The sequence below is a fragment of the Cetorhinus maximus genome, chromosome 13 (genome assembly GCF_964194155.1).
Source record: "Cetorhinus maximus chromosome 13, sCetMax3.hap1.1, whole genome shotgun sequence".
In the NCBI taxonomy this organism is placed as follows: domain Eukaryota; kingdom Metazoa; phylum Chordata; class Chondrichthyes; order Lamniformes; family Cetorhinidae; genus Cetorhinus; species Cetorhinus maximus.
The window spans coordinates 102,236,974-102,258,456 of NC_135891.1; the positions used below are offsets into that span (position 1 = coordinate 102,236,974).

Genomic DNA, 21,483 nt, shown 5'->3' on the forward strand with positions numbered 1-21,483 from the left:
TGTCGTATTGCAGACAATAATGGCTTCTTCACAAATAACCCAGACATAGAAAATGAAAGATTTATGACTGCTGTCTGGAAAGCAGGCATTCACCTCCATTCTCAATCCAGTAGTTAGATTATTCTTCTTATCATGTCCACGGACAGTCTATACATGGCCCAGCCAGAACTGAACACATTTTTGCACCTTGTTGAATTCGGCAAGATCTGCAACAGTACAGGGTTCCTCTAGCGATAGGCATTGCAGGAGATGTTGCATAGTCTGTGGCTCAGTTCCACATTCACAAGTTGTCGGGCTGGTTGTATATCCCCATTTGCTTAGTGACACCTTTGAACGACCTACACCAGTCCTAAATCTGTTAAGGCACTTCCAGTTTAAGAACATAGAGTGCATAATGAAATGTTCTGCAATTTAGTTTTTATGAACTCAAGTCCTGAATAGTTGATATGTCATCCTTTTACTACCCATTTTATTTCAAAAATTGTGCTTGGCCTTATCTCTAATTTTGCATACATTATGATAAAATTAGGCTAATGAATACACAAGTGCACATTAGTTAAAAGGCCAGTTGGAAAATTCAACAAGTTTTTACAGCAGAAGTAAATGTGAGTTTATTGTACCACACTTGTCCTAATTCCCCATCAGTTAATAGGGAATCAAAGAATAAGTCCAGAAGTGATTTTCTACAGTGCAACAGTGGCTACGCTTAAACCACTTAATTGGCTGTAAAGTGTTTTGGGATGCCCTAAGATCATAACATTATTTAAATAGAAGTCTCGACTCTTAATTTTACGACCTCTCTCACTAATAAACACATCTCCATCTTAAGCATAGACACAATGAATGACATCAGTGAGATTTTAACAGTTGATTTCTTTTAATTCCAGTCTGCATCAGAGAATTTTACAAGAATTGCAATTTAAGAGCGATTTAAGGAATGATGACAACCAACCTCTTTCTGAAGGATATTAGTCATTAAAATTTAAATTGAAAACCTGCTATAGTTATGGAAAGATCATATTCCGTGTCACCAACTGATGATCCAATTATGTTTTCTGTTTTATTGGTAGTTTTTTTTTAAGAAGACCACTTCCTGCTAATGAGCAGCAAAATATTGTTTCCTTCCGCCTTCTGGTTTGGGCGGAAAACAAAGCAATGCTTGTAAGGGCTGCTTTAGTGGATATAATATTTTCTTTGAAGAATTTATGTTGAAAGCAGCACTTTGAACACAACTTGGGATGAATCGTCAATGTCCTTGGCACATAGCGGTGCTTCTTAGGGCATTTTTGTTAATTGCTTGGTGGTTGTCCACAGTACAAGGTAGGAATATTTGTAAGTGTGTAAGTTATTGAATTTTTAACTCCAAGCGGTATGAAAGATATTTTTATAAAGAGGTTGTTATCAAAACTAGAATCATGAACATTTCTTGTATGGAAGGTCATCTAACCCTTCGTCCCCATGCTCCTATAAGCTCCACATTGTAACTTCGGCCCTTCTGGTCAGTGTTAAAATAATCTTTGCTAATACATGATCTTGTTTTGTGGCACTAAAACAACTATGTACAATTATTTTGTATGAATGATTAATGAAAACTAATTGATTAAGCTATCATATTTTGTGTTTTATTGGTTTACAGAAGATATTGCAACTGTTTCATTCTGTGGTTGTTCCCTCCTAAATATTATTAAAGACGAGTCTCAAAGTTTCTAACAAATAAACCTACGTTATGAAAAGTTGAATCAAAACTTATGCTCCACTGAAGTATCTAAAGTTGTAGAATCATAGATTATAGAACAGAAGAAGGCCATCTAGCCAATTATAGCCATACTGGTTCTCTCTAAGAGTTGTGTAACCCACTCCTTTTCCTGTTTCCAATGCCCTCCTAAAATTTTCTATTATATCAAGGTATTCACCTGCTTAATGTGAACTCTTCAGCTTCTAAGGGCCATTCTCTTTTCTAAAACCTAAGTTTATTTATTTTTTGCCAGCCTCTCTTGTGATTATCAAAACCTTAAATAAGTTTTACCACCTACGGAACTTCTCAAACTGTGGGCCCTGACAGTAGTAATGAAGACTTGTGCTCCAGAACGCGCCGTGCCCATAGCCATGTTATTCCAGTATGGCTACAACACTGGCATCTACCTGCCTATGTGGAAAATTGCCCCGGCATGTCCTGTACACAAAAAGCAGCACAAATCCAACCTGGCCAATTATCGCCCCATCAGCCTACTCTCGGCCATCAGTAAAGTAATGGAAGGGGTGATCAACTGCGCTATCAAGCAACACTTGCTTAGCAATAACCTGCTCATGGTGCCCAGTTTGGGTTCTGCCAGGACCACTCAGCTCCTGACCTCACTACAGCCTTAGTTCAAACATGGTCAAAAAATCTGAACTCCCGAGGTGAGGTGAGAGTGACTGCCCCTGACATCAAGGCTGTGTTTGACAGTGTGTGGCATCAAGGAGCCCTAGCAAAACTGGAGTCAGTGGGAATCAGGGGAAAACTCTCTGCTGGTTGGAGTCAATGGGAATCAGGGGGAGAATTCTCCACTGGTTGGAGTCGTACCTAGCACAAAGGAAGATGGCCGTGGTTGTTGGAGGTCAGTCATCTCAGCTCCAGGACATCACGGCAGGAGTTCTTCAGGGTAGTGTCCCAGGCCCAACCATCTTCAGCTGCTTCATCAATGACCTTCTACCATAAGGTCAGAAATGGAGATGTTCACTGACGATTGCACAATGTTCAGCACCATTCCCGACCGCTCCGATGCTGAAGCAGTCCATATCCAAATGCAGCAAGACCTGGACGATATCCAGGCTTGGGCTGACAAGTAACATTTGCGCCACACAACTGCCAGGCAATGACCATCTCCAACAAGAGAGAATCTAACCATCGCCCTTTGATGTTCAATGGCATTACCATTACCTAAATCCCATTATCAACATCCTGGGGGTTATCATTGACCAGAAACTGAACTGGGCTAGCCATATAATGGCTACAAGAGCAGGTCAGAGGCTAGGAATCCTGTGACGAGTAACTCTCCACCTGACTCCCCAAAACCTGTCCACCATCTACAAGGCACAAGTCAGGAGTGTGATGGAATACTTCCCTCTTTCCTGGATGAGTGCAGCTCCTGCGACATTCAAGAAGCTTGACACCATACAGGACAAAGCAGCCCGCTTGATTGGCACCACATTCACAAATCTTCACTGCCTCCACCATCGACACACAGTAGCAGCAGTGTGTACCATCTACAAGATGCACCACAGGAATTCACCAAGGATCCTTAGAAAGCGCACGCAAAGATTTGTACTTCTGAATCCATAAATTTCTGCTTCTCTGCTCGTTTTAAATTTTTACAATATATTTCCTCTCATTCATCTTTCCAAAATATATCAACGCTCCCAATTTCTTTGGAGATCTATCTGTCCACTCTACCACCCCATATGTCTTTCTGAAGTTGTTTTATAGTTTTAAGTACACTCTTTTTTTCTGATGTCTACAATTATTTTCATTATGCTCCCATACTCGAGTCCAGACCATATATTGAAAGAGAACTGACCCAGAAGGGCACCACTATTTACATCTCTCCTCTAATAATAAATCTTTCTTATACTTGTCCAGTAGGTTAAAACCAAAACCATTGTGTTTCAGTAATAGTTTATTTTGAGAAGTAAAACAATACATGCAAGTATTTATGCAGTAATTAACAAAACAGTGCAAAAAAAACCTGATCTGATTTAGGTAGTGGCCATGAATATGGATGCCTATTGCTTCTTCCCGCCTGTGACTGTATTCTTCATCTGGTGAATGTCGCTGTGCTAACAGAATCTCAAAACAAACAATTGTCCAATTGCAGACAATTCCTTGTTGTCCCATTTTATATCTTTCAGCGTCAACACCATGTTTGTCTATTCCTGCAGAGATGACGAGCAGGACCTCAAAGATAACAATAGCTCTCTAAGAAACTCCTGTTTCAACATCGTTTCTCATATTCTAATGAGTATAATAAAAGTATATTCTAACAAAAGCTGAATACTGAACTGCAATCTATTAAAGCTTAATCTTTATTGTAATAAAAGATTATATTCTAACAGTCTTAAAATTGTCCCTTGATCACTACTTTGTTTTCTATCTACCAGTCAATTTTCTATCCTTGCTGCAACAACACAAAAGCAAAATACTCCGGATGCTGGAAATCCATCCTCTTTGCTTCATTCACTTTAATGCCACATAGTCATTTGGTGGTACAGAACTTGAGTATTGTTGAAAACAGACATTTTTGTCACAGCTCAGGGCAGTTCGCAAGAAAATACCAATTATCAGGGGAAACAACATATTTAGACTATGTGGGAAAAGAGTGCTCGTTGGTTGGCAAGTAGACTCTGACTGGTAGAGATGTTGCCATGGAGAATGCACCAGATGATGGTGACTGCCAGTTAACTGTCATGCATTGTCTGAAATTTAAACCAGACAGCTTGACTCTGGTCAAAACATTGCCCTGGGGAATGAACCAGCAAATGGTTGTCACTTATTTTGTTTAGCTGAAACAGGCGCAATGTGTGTACATGTTCTTTCCGTCTGCAAAGAACAGAAGCCTGTGTATTGATATATGTAGTTTCCAGTACGCGTAAATGCACCACACTGCGTGCCCGACTGACAATCTTTATTGGTTGTCAGTGTAACTTTTAGCACACTGAGGATTACTTAGCAAATGTTGTCCAATCGTGGAATCATATCAAACGTAGGGCACTGTGTTTTGAGTTTTGCAAGGACGGCCTGTACCCTGCCCGTTGCAAACAGTGCCTGGGACATGCTATTTGATACAATCCGCCAGTCATTTGGACATACAGCCTACCTACCTAGCATCACACGGGCACTGAAATTCATACACCACTCATTTGTGTGATATGCAGAACATCTTATTGGCGTGATGGCAGCATCCTGTTAGTGGCAAATACCACTCGGTGTTTCTACATAGTAGCAGTGTGAAACAACTAGCTTCACCTGTTGCTCAAATTTTTGAGATACCTTGCTATTCCAAGTAATCTGATGTAGACTGGGCACTTTTCAGAGCTGAAAGTGATGGCCTTAGGTCTGTTCATGAGCTTGCGTGATGTACAGTATGAAATGATCTGACCAGGGTAGCCATTATCCCACTGGACGTCTTTGATGTGCCCTATTTCAGCATCAAGCCTGCATGGTGAGCAGACGGCTCAGGCCCTCTTTACAAGGTTATCTATAAGGCCAATTTAAGATCGTCGGTCGGGCTCAGTGTGCCACATGTACATGTGCTTGAAGCTACATATATTAATACACAGGGCCCTGTTCTTTGCAGATAGAACATGTATGCGCATTGCGCCTGTTTCAGCTAAACAAAATAAGTGACAGCCATTGGCTGGTTCATTCCCCGGGGCAATGTCTTGACCAATCAGAGTCAGGCTGCATGGTTTAAATTTCAAACAATGCTTGGCAGTTAATTGTCTGTCACCAGCAACTGGTGCATTCTCCATGGCAATGCTTCTACCAATCAGCATTCACTTCTCATGCAGTATAAACATGTTTCCTGATGTTAGTATTTTCTTCCGAATTGTCCTGATGAGTGCAAGACGAAAAACTTTGACAAAAAATATCTCTTTTTCAGCAATACTTAATGCCATATGTAGTAATTTTGCCAAATTGCATACTTAATCAACTCCACTTGAAAATCCATGCACATAGCATCCATTGTGTTTCCTTTATCAATTCGCTCCATTAATATCTCAAAATAGCTCAATGCTTGACATGTCCAATGAAAAAAATCTAACCAATAATATTACAACTAATTAGCTCTCACCCAATAACTTATATTTCACAAAGCATCCAATAAATATGTAATCATTTTTATTAATGCTTTTTCTCCTCAATTTTAGGACACAATCAAAACCAGTGCCAATTAAAACTTTCTTATTCAAAAGCTACAGTCTATGTTGTAGAAGGCTCTGTGTTTTCTCTCTCATGCACTGCTAACTACTGTGAGAACAATTCCTCTGTACCAGAATTAAACTGGTGTAAGCAGACGTCAAAAGGTTGTACGCTGCTGTCTCAGCTGGATGAATTTGTCAATGGAGCCACATACAACTCACATTTTGGGCCTGGTACAATGACTTCTATTCTTTGGATTTCCCCTGCTCACATTAACCACTGCGGAGTCTATCAGTGTCAGGGCCATCTTCCCAGCCTCAGCTCAACCACTGTGATGGGCCACATGATAACCGTTTTGGTAGTCGGTAAGTATTGAAAATAAGGAATAATTTTAATAGAAGCAAACTACTGCTAGATGCTAGAGATCCAAAATAAAAACGGAAAGTGCTGGAAAAACTCAGCAGGTCTGGCAGCATTTGTAGAGAGAGAAACAGAATTAACGGTTCAAGTCCAATATGATTCTTCTTCGGAATAATTTTAAGCTAATTTGCAAGTGTTGTAATGCAACATAGTATTTCAAAATTACAAGACATGTTCAGGGCTAGAAATCTACTCCCTGAACAATTTCCTTTAAACGTTTGGTGATGACTGTTACAATTTTCAACCAAGAATATATAGTGCAATACAATCTTAGTTAATCACTTTCAAGTCAGTCATATATGAAACAGTCAGGCGTGCCTCCTGCACACACTAGCTATGTAACCACCACAGCAGATGTGTCCATGTTTAGGAGCTTTTCTGGCAATGGAAGAGCCTATGTTTCTCCATTCAGCTGGTAGCAACTGAGTATGTGGCTTAATCTCCTGTACATTATTTTAGAAATGACATTCAGATGACATGTGATGCATCTGTGAAGTGAATAGGACAGTTGTACCACTGTTGAATTGCAAAACCCATAGCACGATTAATTAAGTTATAGATGAGCCACACCTAAATAAAAAAGCAAAGGTGGATGTTGGAAACCTGAAAGAACAGGCAAAACTGAAGAGGGAAGAAAGTTAACTTTCCATCTTTCATCAGAAGTTAGAGATGTAACAGTTTTTAAAGCCAGTTCAGAGACAATAAAAGCAGGGGAGAAATGAAGTGGAAGGCCTGATGGGGTGGAAGGCAAGAGAGATTAAATTACCAGAAGGTATCAAGGTGCAAGGCAAGAGGAGATGGTAATTGGACAAAGAAGTAAATGATAGGTTTACAGGAGGCGTCAATGGAAATAGCAGAATCTTTACTAACAGCTGCTGTCTGAAAAAATGTGAGTGGTGATTATGATATGAAATTGTTGAACACAATATTGATCCTAGAAGGTTATAAAGTGCCTATTTTGAAAAATGTTATGCTGTTTCTTGAGCTTTCATTGAGCATCATTGGAATAGTGTAGGAGGCCTAGGACAGAGAGGTCAGAGCGGAAGCAGCATGGAGAATTAAAACGACAATCGACTAAAAGCTCTGGCAAACTGGATGGAGGTGTTTACTAAAACAATCACGCAATCTGAGTTTGATCTCTTGAGCAGAGAATACAGCATAACATAGTGAAAGGATTACAAGCAACTCGCTGTTTCCCTTGGAAGGAATGTTTGGAATCTTGGGCAATGGGAAGGAAAGAAGTGAAAGGGCAGGTGTTGCATCTCTTATATCAAGATGTTATGGAAAGAGAAGTGGGGTGTTGGGAGTGTTGGAAAAGTGGACAGTGTCTTAGAAAGGGAAAGGTCCCTTCAGAATGCTGAAGGGGAAGGGGAATATGTGTTTGGTAATAACATCATGCTGGAGAGGACAAAAATGATGGCGAATGATCTGTTAAATGTGGAGGCTGGTAGGTGGAAGTTAAGGATAAGTGGGACCTTATCATAGCTCTGGGAAAGGAGTGAGTGCAGAAGTACCAGAAATGAGATGGACACGATTGAGGACCCTGTCAACCAGTGTGGAGGGGAACCCTCAGTTGAGGGAAAAGGAACACAGACCTTGGTGTGCAAGATGGCATGGTCAGAACAGATGTAACAGAGAAGATGAGACAGAGAAGTTGGTATTGTCCTTACAGGATGCAATCAGGGAGGAAGTGTAATCAAGGTAGTCATGGGACTCAGGGGGCTGAGAGTAGATATTGTTGACCGCCTATCCCCAGAAAAAAGAGATAGGAAAGTTGACAAAGAGAAGAGGCCATGTGAAGGAGACGGAACAGGGTTGCCAACTAATTAACTGTATTCCTAAAGCTTTCATCACACGATTTACCCACACGCTCCAGCCATTCCTTGGCCAACACATCTATCCTTGTGACACATTACCTTCCTAGGCCAATTGGAAAGCAAAAAGACTCATTATCGAATTGGGTGGTGCTTGACTGTCAACCAAACAGCCTTTTTTTCCTATTTTCATTCTTTTTATATCTGGTAATGACAAACGTTCAAAGAAAATTACAAAAAAATACAATCTTGTCTTGATGATTTTTCTCCAGGGTTGCACACAGCAGTGTTCTGGAGATTAGTCTTCAATTCCTGGAGACTCCATGCCAATCCTGGAGGGTTGGCAATCCTAAGGAGGAGGGGTGGAAAATGAAAGCAAAGTTCATGAACTTTTCCAGTGTGCAGCAAAAGCAGTAACTGATACTGATCAATGTACTAGAAAAAGAGCTGCAGGAGGCAACCAGATAAGGCCTGGAACAAAGAATGCTTGACAAATCACACAAATAGACAGTCATTTAGATTCCCTTGGCAAGCCATGTTATTTGAAGGAAGTGAGTGGAGGCAAAATGTAACAAGTTCAGCTAGATGGAGAGTGCTGGTGGATGGGCCTCCATCCTAGGAAGTAGGGGGTCTGCAGGTAATCCCGGTGGGAGACGAGGGATAGAGGGATTGGAAGTAAATGGTGCAAAGGAGATGATTAAGGCCAAGAAACTGAAAGTTGTTATAGGGCTAACCCTGGTATCCTGAGTTGATGCTTGTTAACCTCATCTGACCATGACTTCAAACACCACTGAAACATTGCTTGTTATCTTCTGTACCTCTCCACAACACTGTTGAGACCCTGATCAATGTGTCTATCACCTTGAAGTTTGTCTGCCCCAGTGTTCTCCTTGCTAGTTTCCTGAACTCCAGAGGCCCAGGCTAATGTTTTGGGGACATGGGTTCAAATCCCACCATGGCAGCTGGTGGAATTTAAATTCATTTAATAAAAATAAATCTGGAAAATAAAGCGGGTCTCAGTGATGGTGACCATGACAGCTATCATTGATTGTTGTAAAAACCCATCTGGTTTAATGTGACTCCAGATCCATAGCAAGGTGAGTGACTCTTAACTGGCCTCTGCAATGGCTGAGCAAGCCATTCAGTTCAAGGGCAATTAGGGATGGGCAACAAACGCTGGCCTTGCCAGTGATACCCAGATCCCATGAAAGAATAAAGAAAAAAGCCTGCACTAACTGTAACTTATCCAGATTACTGCCTCCCATATCCATTCAATAATCATTTCTAGCTCTCCCATCACTATCATTCTTGCAAAGTCTCATTGTCTTCTTGTGCCCTAGCACGATTCTCATTCTCATTTTCAAATACTTAATGGCTTTGCCCCACCCTATGCCTGTGACATCCTTTGGTTTAACATTCCCGCATGTACCCTAAGATTCCTCAATACTAACATCAGGAGCTGTTCTTTCAGCCCATGCTCTCCCTGTCTATTGGAACTACTTCCCAGAACCCTCCACCTTGCTCCTTTCATTCACCTTCTTGAACCATTCTCTTTGCCAGAGTTTCATTCCCATCCAGCTTCTATTCTCTCCTTTTCCTCTCTTTCATGACAAGTACTCCAAGACATTTTCTATGTAAGAGACACGACAGAAATATATTAGATTCAATAATTGAATATTGTTTCCAATGCTTAGCTAATGTGCATAACCTCATGTTATCAGACACAAATTATGCACCTTATTTAATCTTATGATCACAAACAGTTTTATTTTTGAATCCTAAGAATTCAAGATGATTATTCCCAATTCCAAAATGAGAGGACAAAGAGGGGGTTTCCTAAGGCTTCAGTGCATTGTGAAATTTGATGAGAATTTGAATAACACACTGACAGTATTTTGGACAAAGGATAATGAAAACTGTAGCCAGCCAATGCCAATAAACAGAGGTGGTATCAGCAACCAAACAACGGCAACAGACAGACGTGCTTTTACACTGACTCTATCCAACCTCCAAAATGAAGATGCCGGAGTTTACTACTGCTGTGCTGCTCCATATTTATCATCGCAAATCATTGCAATGCGTTCGATAAATGTGCAAGTCGATGGTAAGCTGCATTCATTTTACTCACATTTTAAAAATACATACCTTCCACATATTAATATTATACTGATGCCAGCCACTCAGGTATCTGTGCTTTCAGTTATGATTTCAGTGTACAAGAAGCATCATGTCTTATCTAATTTCACATCTTCTTTTGTTATGCTATCACCTCTATGTGACTGTCATTTAGAATATAGAAAAATGTTGCCTTCTCTGTGGGTACATTTTATATTGATTTTTTTTGTGTAGTATAAAGTTAATTTTATAGTGTAGATTTGAAAGATGGCAAAACAAATGTTATTACATGAAGAAAGTATAATAGCACCAGCTACAGAAACATAAGCATACGCAGTGTGAAACAACCGAATAGGAGCAGAAGTTTATTTAGGAGCAGAGGCCCAGCTGGGATCAGCATCTTGGTTTTACTGATTGACACCCAGAATGTCACCTACAGTTAAGGGGGAATGATGGCAAATCAAAAAATGGCGCTCCAAATCACTGAGCAAAACCACTTGACAATTGAGTGAAGCAGAGAAGCAAAGTATTTGTGCTTGGAGCTGCGATGATTTGGAGATAGGCAACAAATAGGATACTTCCTGGAGCAGCGCTGGACTCATTGATATTTATACTGTGCATATTACTTGGCTGAGGTGAGGGAGCAATATAAAGGAGGTAGAAATAAGCAATCTTGATATGATGCAAGGTTCAATAGTATTACTAAGATTTCTAAAAAGTTGACTAGGGAAGAGAATGGCGCCAATGGCAAAGAAATAGAGTTTGTGGGGAGGGCTGAAAACAATGGCTTCAGTCTTCTCAATGTTCAGCTGGAGGAAGTTGAGACTTATCCATGACTTAACATCAAACAGGTAGTCTGACACTATGGAAGTGGACATGGTCTCAAGAAAAGAGGAGAGATACAGCTGGATGTTATCAGCATGCATATGGAATCTGTCACCAAAGAATAGCATGTTGATGAGGAAAAGGATGGGGGCCAAGGATGGATCCTTGAATGACTCCAAAGGTGACAGTTCAATTATAGGAGGAGAAACCATTACTGCAGAAGTACTGTTTGCATTCAGATAAGTAAGAGTGGAACCGTACAAGAGCTTCTCATAGTGCTGGACAATGGAGAAGAACAATGTATTCCACAGTGTCAACCCTTAAGGTGAGACTGGGGACAGCAAGGATAAATAATACACTATGGTCACCGCCATAGAGAATTAACAGCTTTGACCATGCAATTTTGGTCCTATCTATAGGGTGGAAGCTAATTTGGAGGAATCCATTGTATTTTGGGACAGATAGACATGGAACTTGGAAGTGATAAACACAATCAAGGGTCTTACAGAGGAGTTGGTGCTTAGCAATGGAGAAATGGTTGGAGAGTACAAATGAGTTAATATTTGTTTTTGTAGGGAGGAGTAGAAATTGTGCTTTTAAAAGGATAAGGATGGTGCTTAAGAAAAGGACACCAATATTAACTAGGGATGGGTTTAAGGTAATATATAAGTAGTCAGAGGTTGATTGAGGAGGGACTTAAGGAACAGAAGTGGGATCTCAGTGGATGATCTAAGTGTAGAAAAGGCATGGGGAAATGGAAGAGTAATGCAGTGCAATGCGGAGTCAGGCCTGGGAGCCAGGAAAACGTCAGCAGCAGGAAGAAGAGGGTCGGAAAAAGTCACATTGGAAGATGCACAGTTGGTCTCGATGTTGGAAACAAAGGAATCCACGAGTTTTTCCTTTGATATTGTAGGTAAGGATCGAGTGGCAGAGCATGGAGATTTGAGGAGGGAGTTGATCATATAGAAAGAAGCCTTGGATTGTCAATGCCCCCTAGGAAGATCCTTGGCAATTTTGACTGAGGAGAGCAAAGCACATTGATGCTTAATGTAGTCAAGCCAGATGTGACTATGAATGATCAGACCAATTCTGTGCTGGACATGCTAAAGATTACAGTCCTTTGACTTGAGGGAGCAAAGAAAAGGATAGTATTGGTGGAATGTCAGGCATGGAGATTATGGCTGGAATTTTACCAGCCCTTGTTAGATGGGCTGGGAGGAGGAAGGGGTAGTAAAATGCTGGTGGAAGGCATTGGGAGGGAATACTGACATATTCCTACCACTCGAGGATATTCCCAGTGGTGATATTCCTATTGACGGCCATTTTACTAGTCTAGGATTTTATGGACATCAGAATGCCACCCCCTGCCACTCGGTGAGTCTGCATTGGGGCAGCCTTACAGCGACTTCCTGGAGTGGGGGTGGGGGGGGGGGGGGGGGGATGGGGGGGGTGCTTCCTTTCCAGAGGGCCCATGGCCCAAGGAGGGGATCCACAACAGCCATGGCTGCCCCAGAGGTTCTGAAGCTGCAGTTGGAGAATTCTACCCTCCAATCACCGGCACCTGCAGGCCTGGCCCTGGCTCACAACCAAGACCCTCAGTGGCTCTTCAACATGGCAGCGCTCTCTCCTTCTCCTTACAGCCTCAGCAGCAGCCAGCTCTAGCAGTGGTGTTGCCCAGGCTGTAGGGCTGCCAGAACTCTACTTGGGCTGGCAGTTGAGAGAGGCAGGCTGCCCTCCTTGCTTGGACCGCTGTTCCAGCTCCAGCCCTACTAACTGGCCACCACCAGTGAAATAGCTGCAGTTGTCCCATCGCCCACCCGTGTGGACTCGGGTGGGATTGTTTCAAAAATCACATTGTCTTTAAGAATCCTCTGCAGCAGGGCATGTCCAGGTCTATGTGCTAAAACTAGTCAGTGGCCCATGTCTGATGATACAACTTCTGTAAATTGCTGGGCTATGGAGGGCTGTGGAAGTCCAGACATTGAGTATGTTTAAAGTAGAGATTGGCAGATTCCTAAATGCCAATGACATAAAGGGACCTGGGGATAGTGTGAGAACAAGGCATTGAAGTGGATGATCAGCCATGATCATATTTAGTGGCAGAGCAGGCGGGATGGGCTGAATGGCCTACACCTGTGCCTATGTTCCTATGCCATTTCCATTTTTTCCACTTCAGCCTCGCTTAACTCCATTTCTGTTCCCCATGACCTTAGAACAGGTTTCACTCAGTTAGAGCTAGAGTTGCCAACTCTGCTTGGACGTATTCCTGGAGGTTTCATCACATGACTCCCTGATGCCACCCGCCCCCGCCCCCACCCCCACCCCCATGCTTCGACTATTGGTTGCCTGGCATGTATCATCTTCCCACGCCAATTCAGAACTAAGCAGTGCTCACTGCTACCAAATCTCAGGCAAATAGCCTTTTTTCTAAATCTCCAAGATGTTTGTAATTAAAAGGCAATGACACTTTTTTTTAAATGCTCCGTTCCTTGGGCTGTTCGCCGCAGTGTCTCGAGATTAACCTTCAGTTCCTGGAGACCTCAGGTGAATCCTGGAGGGTTGACAACCCTAACCTCAGGCCCAGCATGGTATGAGGCTGCGCTCCCCTCCCACTCCACAGAGTCAGTCGGCATGACGAAAGGAAAATCAATTTGTTTGTGCTGTTTGTGCCTTCAAATACATGGAGATAAAAATGACACTGGACGTTTATACCAAGACTTGCATGGAATTGTAAACCATGCTAATCCTCAAGATTTGAAATATTTTTATAGGTTATTTTCAGCTTAACAACATGACTATTTTTTTTATTTTTTCAGCATTCAACAGTGCCCTGTTGAGCTTTATTCTGCTCATTATCTGCAAAGCTGTTACCTTGGTGATTCTTATGGCAGTTGGCCAAACTTGGACTTGTAAACAGAAATAGTAAGTGCAATACCAAGTGTGGTATTTCTTAGGGGGTTCACAACTGTCAAAGGGACTGAGCCTGTAATTGTTCTGTTTACAAGAAAAAGCACTTAGACTTTTATAGCACCTTTCGAAACCACAGGATGTCCAAAAGCACTTCATAGCTAGTTTTTAAACTGTGGCCATTGTTGGAATTTAAGCAAACACAGCTGGCAATCTGCACACAGCAAGACCTGACAAACAGCGATTAAATAAACGATTAAACAATCTGGTGATGGCTGAGAAATAAATGTTGGACCAGGACAACTAGCCTGATCTTCCACCAAATAGTGCTTCAGAATTTTTATATCTGCCTGACGTATGGGCCTTGGTTCTACTTCTCATCCAGAAAGCAGAACCTCTGACAGTGCAGCACCCCTGAGCTAGAGCATCAATGTATGTGTTCAAATCTCTGAAATGGGGTTTGAACTCACAAGCTACTGATGTTGAGGCAAGTGAGCATCCATGAATCCAAGGCTGACAATGTTGCAACCTGAGAGGAAGCTTTTTTATGTGTAAGTTATGGTGGTCCATTTCCCAAATGGATTTCAAGCTCTTTTCTAAAATTTCAAATGGTTGTTCAAAGAAATTTTGTCCAATTTAAATCTGATCCACAACCATGTCCACTTGACATTTATAAAGTGTCGAAGCATCACTGCACCTGCCTTGGCAATTTATTAATTCCCTGATGAGATGACTTGTTTGTGGGATAAAAAAAAGGGTATTATTCATATACCCTGGCATTTAATTAAAAGCTTTTGAAAAATTCTATCCTGTTTTCAAAACAGAGAGCTAAGGATTCAAGAGAACTTATACCGATGCACTTGCAGTAGTTTTTATTGAAGTTCATCAATAAGAAAATTGATCGTTTGTAGAGGTTGTCCTATGCTTGTACAAAGTAAAGGTTATTTGAAAATGCTGTTACTGAGTACATGGATAATTCAATTTTCAACCTGTCTCATGCAAACATGTTACCAGTGCACCCATGAAGTATACTGTGCCAGATTTTTGCACCTGCTTGTCCTGCCCTGTTTTGCAGTGACATATACAAGGCATTTACTTTTATCTTGAAGGCTTCATTGCTTTTATTTGCTGCTGAACTGGGACTCAACTCTCAGCTATGGGCAAACTGAAGATGAGAAATGAGTTCATTCGGATCTTATCTGCGCCCAATGACCCAAATCTGGCAATTTTTACAGGGCATGTGTAGCAGAAAAAGAAGAGGCAGGTGCATTCCTATTGAGGCAGCTATGGAACATAATTATACATTTTTAACAGCAGCCATCACTTTTTAAAAATCTGAAATGCACAAGATTCTTAGGCAGTGAACTTGCTCTGATTTCTTCCGTTCTGTAGAATCCTGTTTGAGGAGGTGATAATACAATTGGCCTCAAGCAGATTACAACATTAAATTGTGGACAGCCTTAATACCAGTGCATACCCGTGGATCCATTTTAATTTTTAAAAACATTGTTAGCAATCAATATATTTTTGTAATAACCTGATGTTTCAAAAAATCTTACAATTACATGGAGAAAGGGAATGAAATGTATTCATTTGTTTCAGACAATGGTAGGAATCTGAATATGCAAGACTGGAGAAGAAAATGAATGAAAACCTTGTCAAATAGAAATGCTGCAACACTTGGACTTTTGGATCGTGGATATGCTGCTTCGCACATTCACTTTTATGCTTGTCTTTTATGTCTTGTAATCTGCTGTAAATCACTTTCCAGCCATTACTGGAATGTTCTTAATAGGTCACAAGATCACACGATAACCACAGATGAAGGAGGCCATACCTCCCCCACTTCAATGGAAAGGAAAATCTGTCTGGGTGCAAAACATGCCGCCCATTTGCTGCTACCTATTTTCCACCACCCCCATAAATTACAAAGAACCATTAAATCTCAAAAATATAAATGTGTGCGTCCCAATTAGTTTTGCAGGCAAAAAAATGAATCAACTATAAGGAGAATGTCACTCTAATTATTAAACAATCTGCCTTTGCAGTGAATAATAACGCAATATATACACAAAGATATATATTTTCTTCCTTTCCCAGACCATTGCCGTTTGTTCCCATGCCGCATGACATGACAACAGTCCTGAGATGATTTCCCACTTTGGGAGGTACCTGACCACTACCAGGACCCCCTTGTCAGCAGTGAAGCTGTGTTCAGCCATAGCTCAGTTGGTAGCACTCGCTGCTGAGTCAAAAGGCTTTGCGCTCAAGCCCCACTGTGACATGAACATACTATCTAGGCTGCCACTCCATGCAGTACTGACTGAGAGAGTGCTACATGGTTGGAGGTACCATCGTTTGGATGTGGCCGTGGCATTTGGCCGAGGCCCCATTTGCCCACTCATGTGGACTTAAAAGATGCCAACGCACTATTCGAAGAAGGGCACGAAGGTTCTCCCCTGTGCCCTGTCCAATATTTATCTCTCAGACAACGTAACTTAAAATCAGACTCTCTAGTCATGATCACATTGCTGTTTGTGGGACCTTGTTGAGTGCAAATTGGCTGCCATGGCTTCTACATTGCAACATTGACTACACTTCAAAAGGGCTTTACTGGCTGAAAAGCACTTCAGGATGTCCTAAGGGGATGGGAGGCACCATAAAAATGCAAGTCTTTCTTTCATTCAGCAGCATTCCGATTTCAGCCTGTACCCCACCCTGTTATAGTTTTGTACGTGGGTACTGTGACATACAATACTGCTTAACAGTTTTTTTTGCTTTTATTCCTATTTTAATGTTGATGTGTATATGCTGATTAAGTAAGGCAATGTCAATAATAATGAAACATTCCGGAAGTTTGTAAACCCACTGCATTATGGTACAACAAAGTAAAAGCGAAGTTAAATTCAACGTTACTGGATCTTTCATGATTCTGAAGAGTGAAATTGAAACTATGTTTCTCTGTTAATATTGAAATCCTGGAAGTAATGCCTATTTAGAACAAGCTTGTTTATGCCTAGTGCTTATTAATGCAGCTATTATCTGCCAGTGATCGCTACGTACAAAAGACAAGTTCAAATAAATCTGAGGCTTGCAGCAAAGGTTTTGTTTTGTATTTGTTCATGGGCATTTATTACCCATCCCTGATTACCCTCATAAAGGTAATGGTCAGCCACTGCCTTGAACTGTTTGCAGTCCATGCGGTGTAGTGCTGTTAGGTAGGGAGTCCTAGGATTTTGACCCAATGACAATGAAAGAAAGTCAATGTATTTCCAAGTCAGGATAGTGTTTAGCTTGAAGGGAAACTTACAGGTGGTGGTATTCCCATGCTTCTGCTGACCTTTTCCTTCTAGATTCCAGCAGTTGCAGGTTTGGGAGCTGCTGGTCAAAGAAACCTTGGCAAGTTGCTGGAGTGCATCTTGCAGATGGGACACACAGCTGCTTCTGTGCACCGATGAAGGAAGGTGTAAATGTTTAAGATAGTGGATGGGGTGCCAACCAAGAGGGTTGCTTTGTTCTGGATGTTATCAAGCTTCTTGAGTGTTTGAGTTGCACGTATCCAGGCAAGCAGAAAGAAATACATCACACTCTTGACCCGTGTTATGTAGATGGTGAAAAGACTTTGGGGAGGTGAGTTGCTCACTGCTCTTGTAGCCCCAATATTTATATGGCCGGTTCAATTAAATATCAGTAATGTCCTGGAATGTCAAAGTGAGGTGGAGTTGGACGGTATTTAGTTGGGGATGGTCATTGCTTGACCCTTGTGTGGTGCAAATCTTACTTTCATTCATCACCCCAAGTCCAGGTACAGCTGGACGTGGGCACAGACTTGCTTCTGTATCTGAGGAGTTGTGAATGGAACAGGACATTATACAATCATCAGCGAACATCCCCACTTCTGACCTTATGACAGAGGAAAGGTCATTGATGAAGGAAGTGAAGGTGGTTGGGCCTAGGACACTACCCAGAGGAACTCCTGCAGTGATTGGTCTCCAACAACCACAACCATTTTTTGTGCTAGGCATGCCTCCGCCAGTGGAGAACTTACCACCTTCGATTTTATTTAAATACATTGATGCCATGCTCAGTCAATTGCTGCTTTGATCTCAAGGGTAGTCATTCTCACCTTAATTCTGGACTTCAGCTCTTTTGTCCATGTTTGTTCCAAGGCTGTAGTGAGGTCTGGAGCTGAGAGGTTCTGGTGGAACCAAAAGTGAGTATGTGACCAGGTTACAGCTGAGTAAGTGCCCCTTGATAGCACTGTCAATGATGCCCATCTTACATGCACAAGGCCAATTAAAATAATCTAAACCACAGAATAACATGCTGCTTAGATTTGGCAGGTGGAATTTCAGGCATCCAGGTAACAGTAGGGAAAAGGAAGATTGGTCATAAGGTTTTTGCCTAATTGGTAAGCGCATTGCCAAAATACTAGCATCGCAGCATTGGATTCCCAGCAGGGAATTGTGATTGTAAGGTATGACCCTGGACATTTTTTCCCATTTCAACCTTGGTAATATGAACTGATAATGGAACAGACAACAGCCTTTGCTGACACACAGCATCCTTCAGTCTTTGTGGGCCACGAATCTAAGTCAGGAAAAATAATTCCATTTTCAAGCCACTGTAATGCAATTATTATGATGATGGCCAAACCTGCAATGTGAGCCAAGCTGGTATTTAGCCTTAAGATAAAAGCAAAATACTGCAGATGCTGGAAATCTGAAACAAAAACAGAAAATGCTAGAAAAACTCAGCAGGTCTAACAGCATCTGTGGAGAGAAAAACAGAGTTGGCTCACTGCAAAAACATGTTACATTGTGCAATGTCTCAAAGAATATATGTGTTTTTAGTTGTTCACGGGATCTGAGCTTCACTGGCAAGGCCAACATTTATTGCCCATCCCTATGTGCACTTGAGAAGTTGGTGGTGAGCTGCCTTCTTGAACCGTTGCAGTCCATGTGGTGCAGGTACACCCACAGTGCTGTTAAGAAAAGGAGTTCCAGGATTTTGACCCAGCGACAGTGAAGGAACAGTTCTTGTTCCAAGTTGGGAAGATGTGTGACTTAGTGGGGAATTTGCAGCTTCTCATGTGTTTGTTGTCCTTGTTTGTCTAGGTGGTGGAGGTGTTGATTTGAAATTTTCTGTAAAAGGAGTCTTGGCAATTTGCTGCAGTGATGATTGTGGATGGTACACTCTGCTGTTACTGTGCATAGGTGGTGGATGGGCTGCTGATCAAGTGGGCTGCTTGGATGATGTTAAGCTTCTTGAGTGTTGTTGGAGGCACTTCTGCAGTGATGCCCTGCGGTTGAGATGAGTGGCCCCCAGCAATCACAACCATCTTCCTTTACACTAGGTATGATGACAACTAGCGAAGAGTTTTCCCCCTGATTCCCATTGACTTCAGTTTTGCTAGGGCTCCTTGGTCTGATGCTGCCTTGATGTCAAGGGCAGTCTCTCTTACCTCACCTGTGGTATTCAGCTCTTCTGTCCATGTTTGGGCCAAGGCTGCAATGAGGTCTGGAGCCAAGTGGACCTGTCAGAACTCATTGGTCAGCATGTTATTGCTGTGTAACTGCCGCTTGATAGCACTGTCAATGACACCTTCCATCACTTTGCTGATAATCGAGAGCAAACTTAATATATGGAAAAAAATCCTTTAAAGATTAATCAAGATAAGGAAAGTAAGGATCGAAAGTTGCAAATAAAATTCAGGAGTCAGAGAGTTAATTGAGAAATCCTTAAACTTCCTGTCACTGAGCAACTTATTGGCAAAAGTCAAAAAGCTGAGCAAACATGTCCAAATTTAACTGGGAAGTGGTGTAAACTGTAAAGTAGGTCAGAACTGTTAAGTTGGACTTCTAGTATGTAATGATGCCAGAGATAAGATATGCATTCGGCCTCTGGGGAATGGGACAGCAAAGTGAGAATTAGCAACGTATCTGTGGTCTGCAACCGACCACAGGGTAGTGCCTATCAGGCTGAGGTTATAACACAGCTTGCAAGTGCAGAGATCTCACTGTAAAAATTATAGTTTTAATCAGGTTAATGGCAGATAAGTAGGTCAAAATGATCTTTGTAATTTGTGCCTACAACATTCCATTTTCACCCCAAAATATCATGCCTGGCAGTAAAATTACAACTGAGTTGTTCCAGTTTCCAGAGCTCTGTATCTCTGCGTTGGTGGGTCTATAGTATACTGAGTTTATAGTGTCCCACTCAGAAGTAGAAGTTCTTGGTCTGAATAGGCCATAGAACAATGTATTCATTGAATGCAAGTCTAGGATTGACTGGTTATTAAGCAGCTTTTTAGGCATCACTGTTTTTTGTTGGTAATCATGGAAAAGGGTATAATTTTTAAAAAAATATAACCTACTTTTTGGAAGTTTCTGAACACCGACATGTTCTTAAATGGAGGATCTGTTTGCATTTTCTTAGAATGTGCTTTTTTCTGGATTCTTTCAGAAAGAGTAGCTTATTCATTTAAAATGATGTTTGTCTTCTGCAATGAGTTATATCCAGCTTTCCTGGAGGCTGAATTTGTCGCCAGTCCTTATGGATAGTGCGCAGGAAGGAGAACACAGATGTACAAGGCCTTGACAAAATAAATACATGCATAGAATACCTTATATCGCTGAGATCAAATACAAAGCCAGAGAAGAGAAATAGTTAATTTATAATTAACCATATTGTATTTAATTCTTTGAAGTGTTATACGTGGGTGATATAAAGTACAAACGCTGAGACCCAAAATCAATGGGAGCAGAATCTTGCAATTAGTGTCATGATGTTCCTGCCGGGAACATTCAGCGATAACTCTGGCAGAGTCTTCAGGATCGGGGAGAGGTTTCCTAATTTTGAATAATCAAGGCAGATGCTGCTGATTGTGGGGCACATCTCAAGTACCTGCAATGGTGGACAAACAGCAAAATGTGGCTTTGGATGCCAGGTTAGGAAGCGACCACAAAACTGTCTCCTGTACAGGGGTCCAGGTCACATCCCAGGTCTGTAACTCCAGATGGGACTGATTTCTGCCAGTTGGTGGGCTGGTACGCCGGGTCTTCACGCAGAATCTTGACCATCAGCAATTCCTCTGCTGTTTTATAACCTGTCAACGTGGACACTTTGGGCTGAGCGTTCACTCGCCCTCCCTGCCATTGCCACCCCCTACACTGTTGGCCATGATTGGGGTTGGTGGAGGTTCCCAGTCCATCCGGGAACTTTGGCAGCAAGCTGAGGCCCAACCTACACTGGCCCAATTTTCCCCCCAACCCGTTCTGCTGTACTCCTACTGGGATTATAGCAGGAGTCACCCAAAAGGATTGCAGGTCATTGGTACCAATAACAAAAATATCAATTTTAATTTCTTTCTTTCGATGGTTCTCAAATCATGCAGATGTTCCTGTGCAGCGGCCTCAATAGTGACCTTTTATTGTACTAGCATTTATTAGCATCATACTTCTTTAATGGGGAAACTGCATTCAAAAAACACATGCTTCATTT

The 21,483-nt window shown here is 41.7% G+C and overlaps 1 protein-coding gene across 1 annotated transcript; it reads left to right on the plus strand.

Annotated features, from left to right (window-relative positions):
* Positions 1–1,009: 1,009 nt before the first annotated feature.
* LOC144689242 (uncharacterized) lies at positions 1,010–17,063 on the plus strand. Its single transcript, XM_078556342.1, has 5 exons — positions 1,010–1,320; positions 5,908–6,264; positions 9,917–10,237; positions 13,890–13,995; positions 15,583–17,063. Coding segments are annotated over exons 1-5 (867 nt in total). The 5' UTR covers positions 1,010–1,238; the 3' UTR covers positions 15,584–17,063.
* Positions 17,064–21,483: the final 4,420 nt, after the last annotated feature.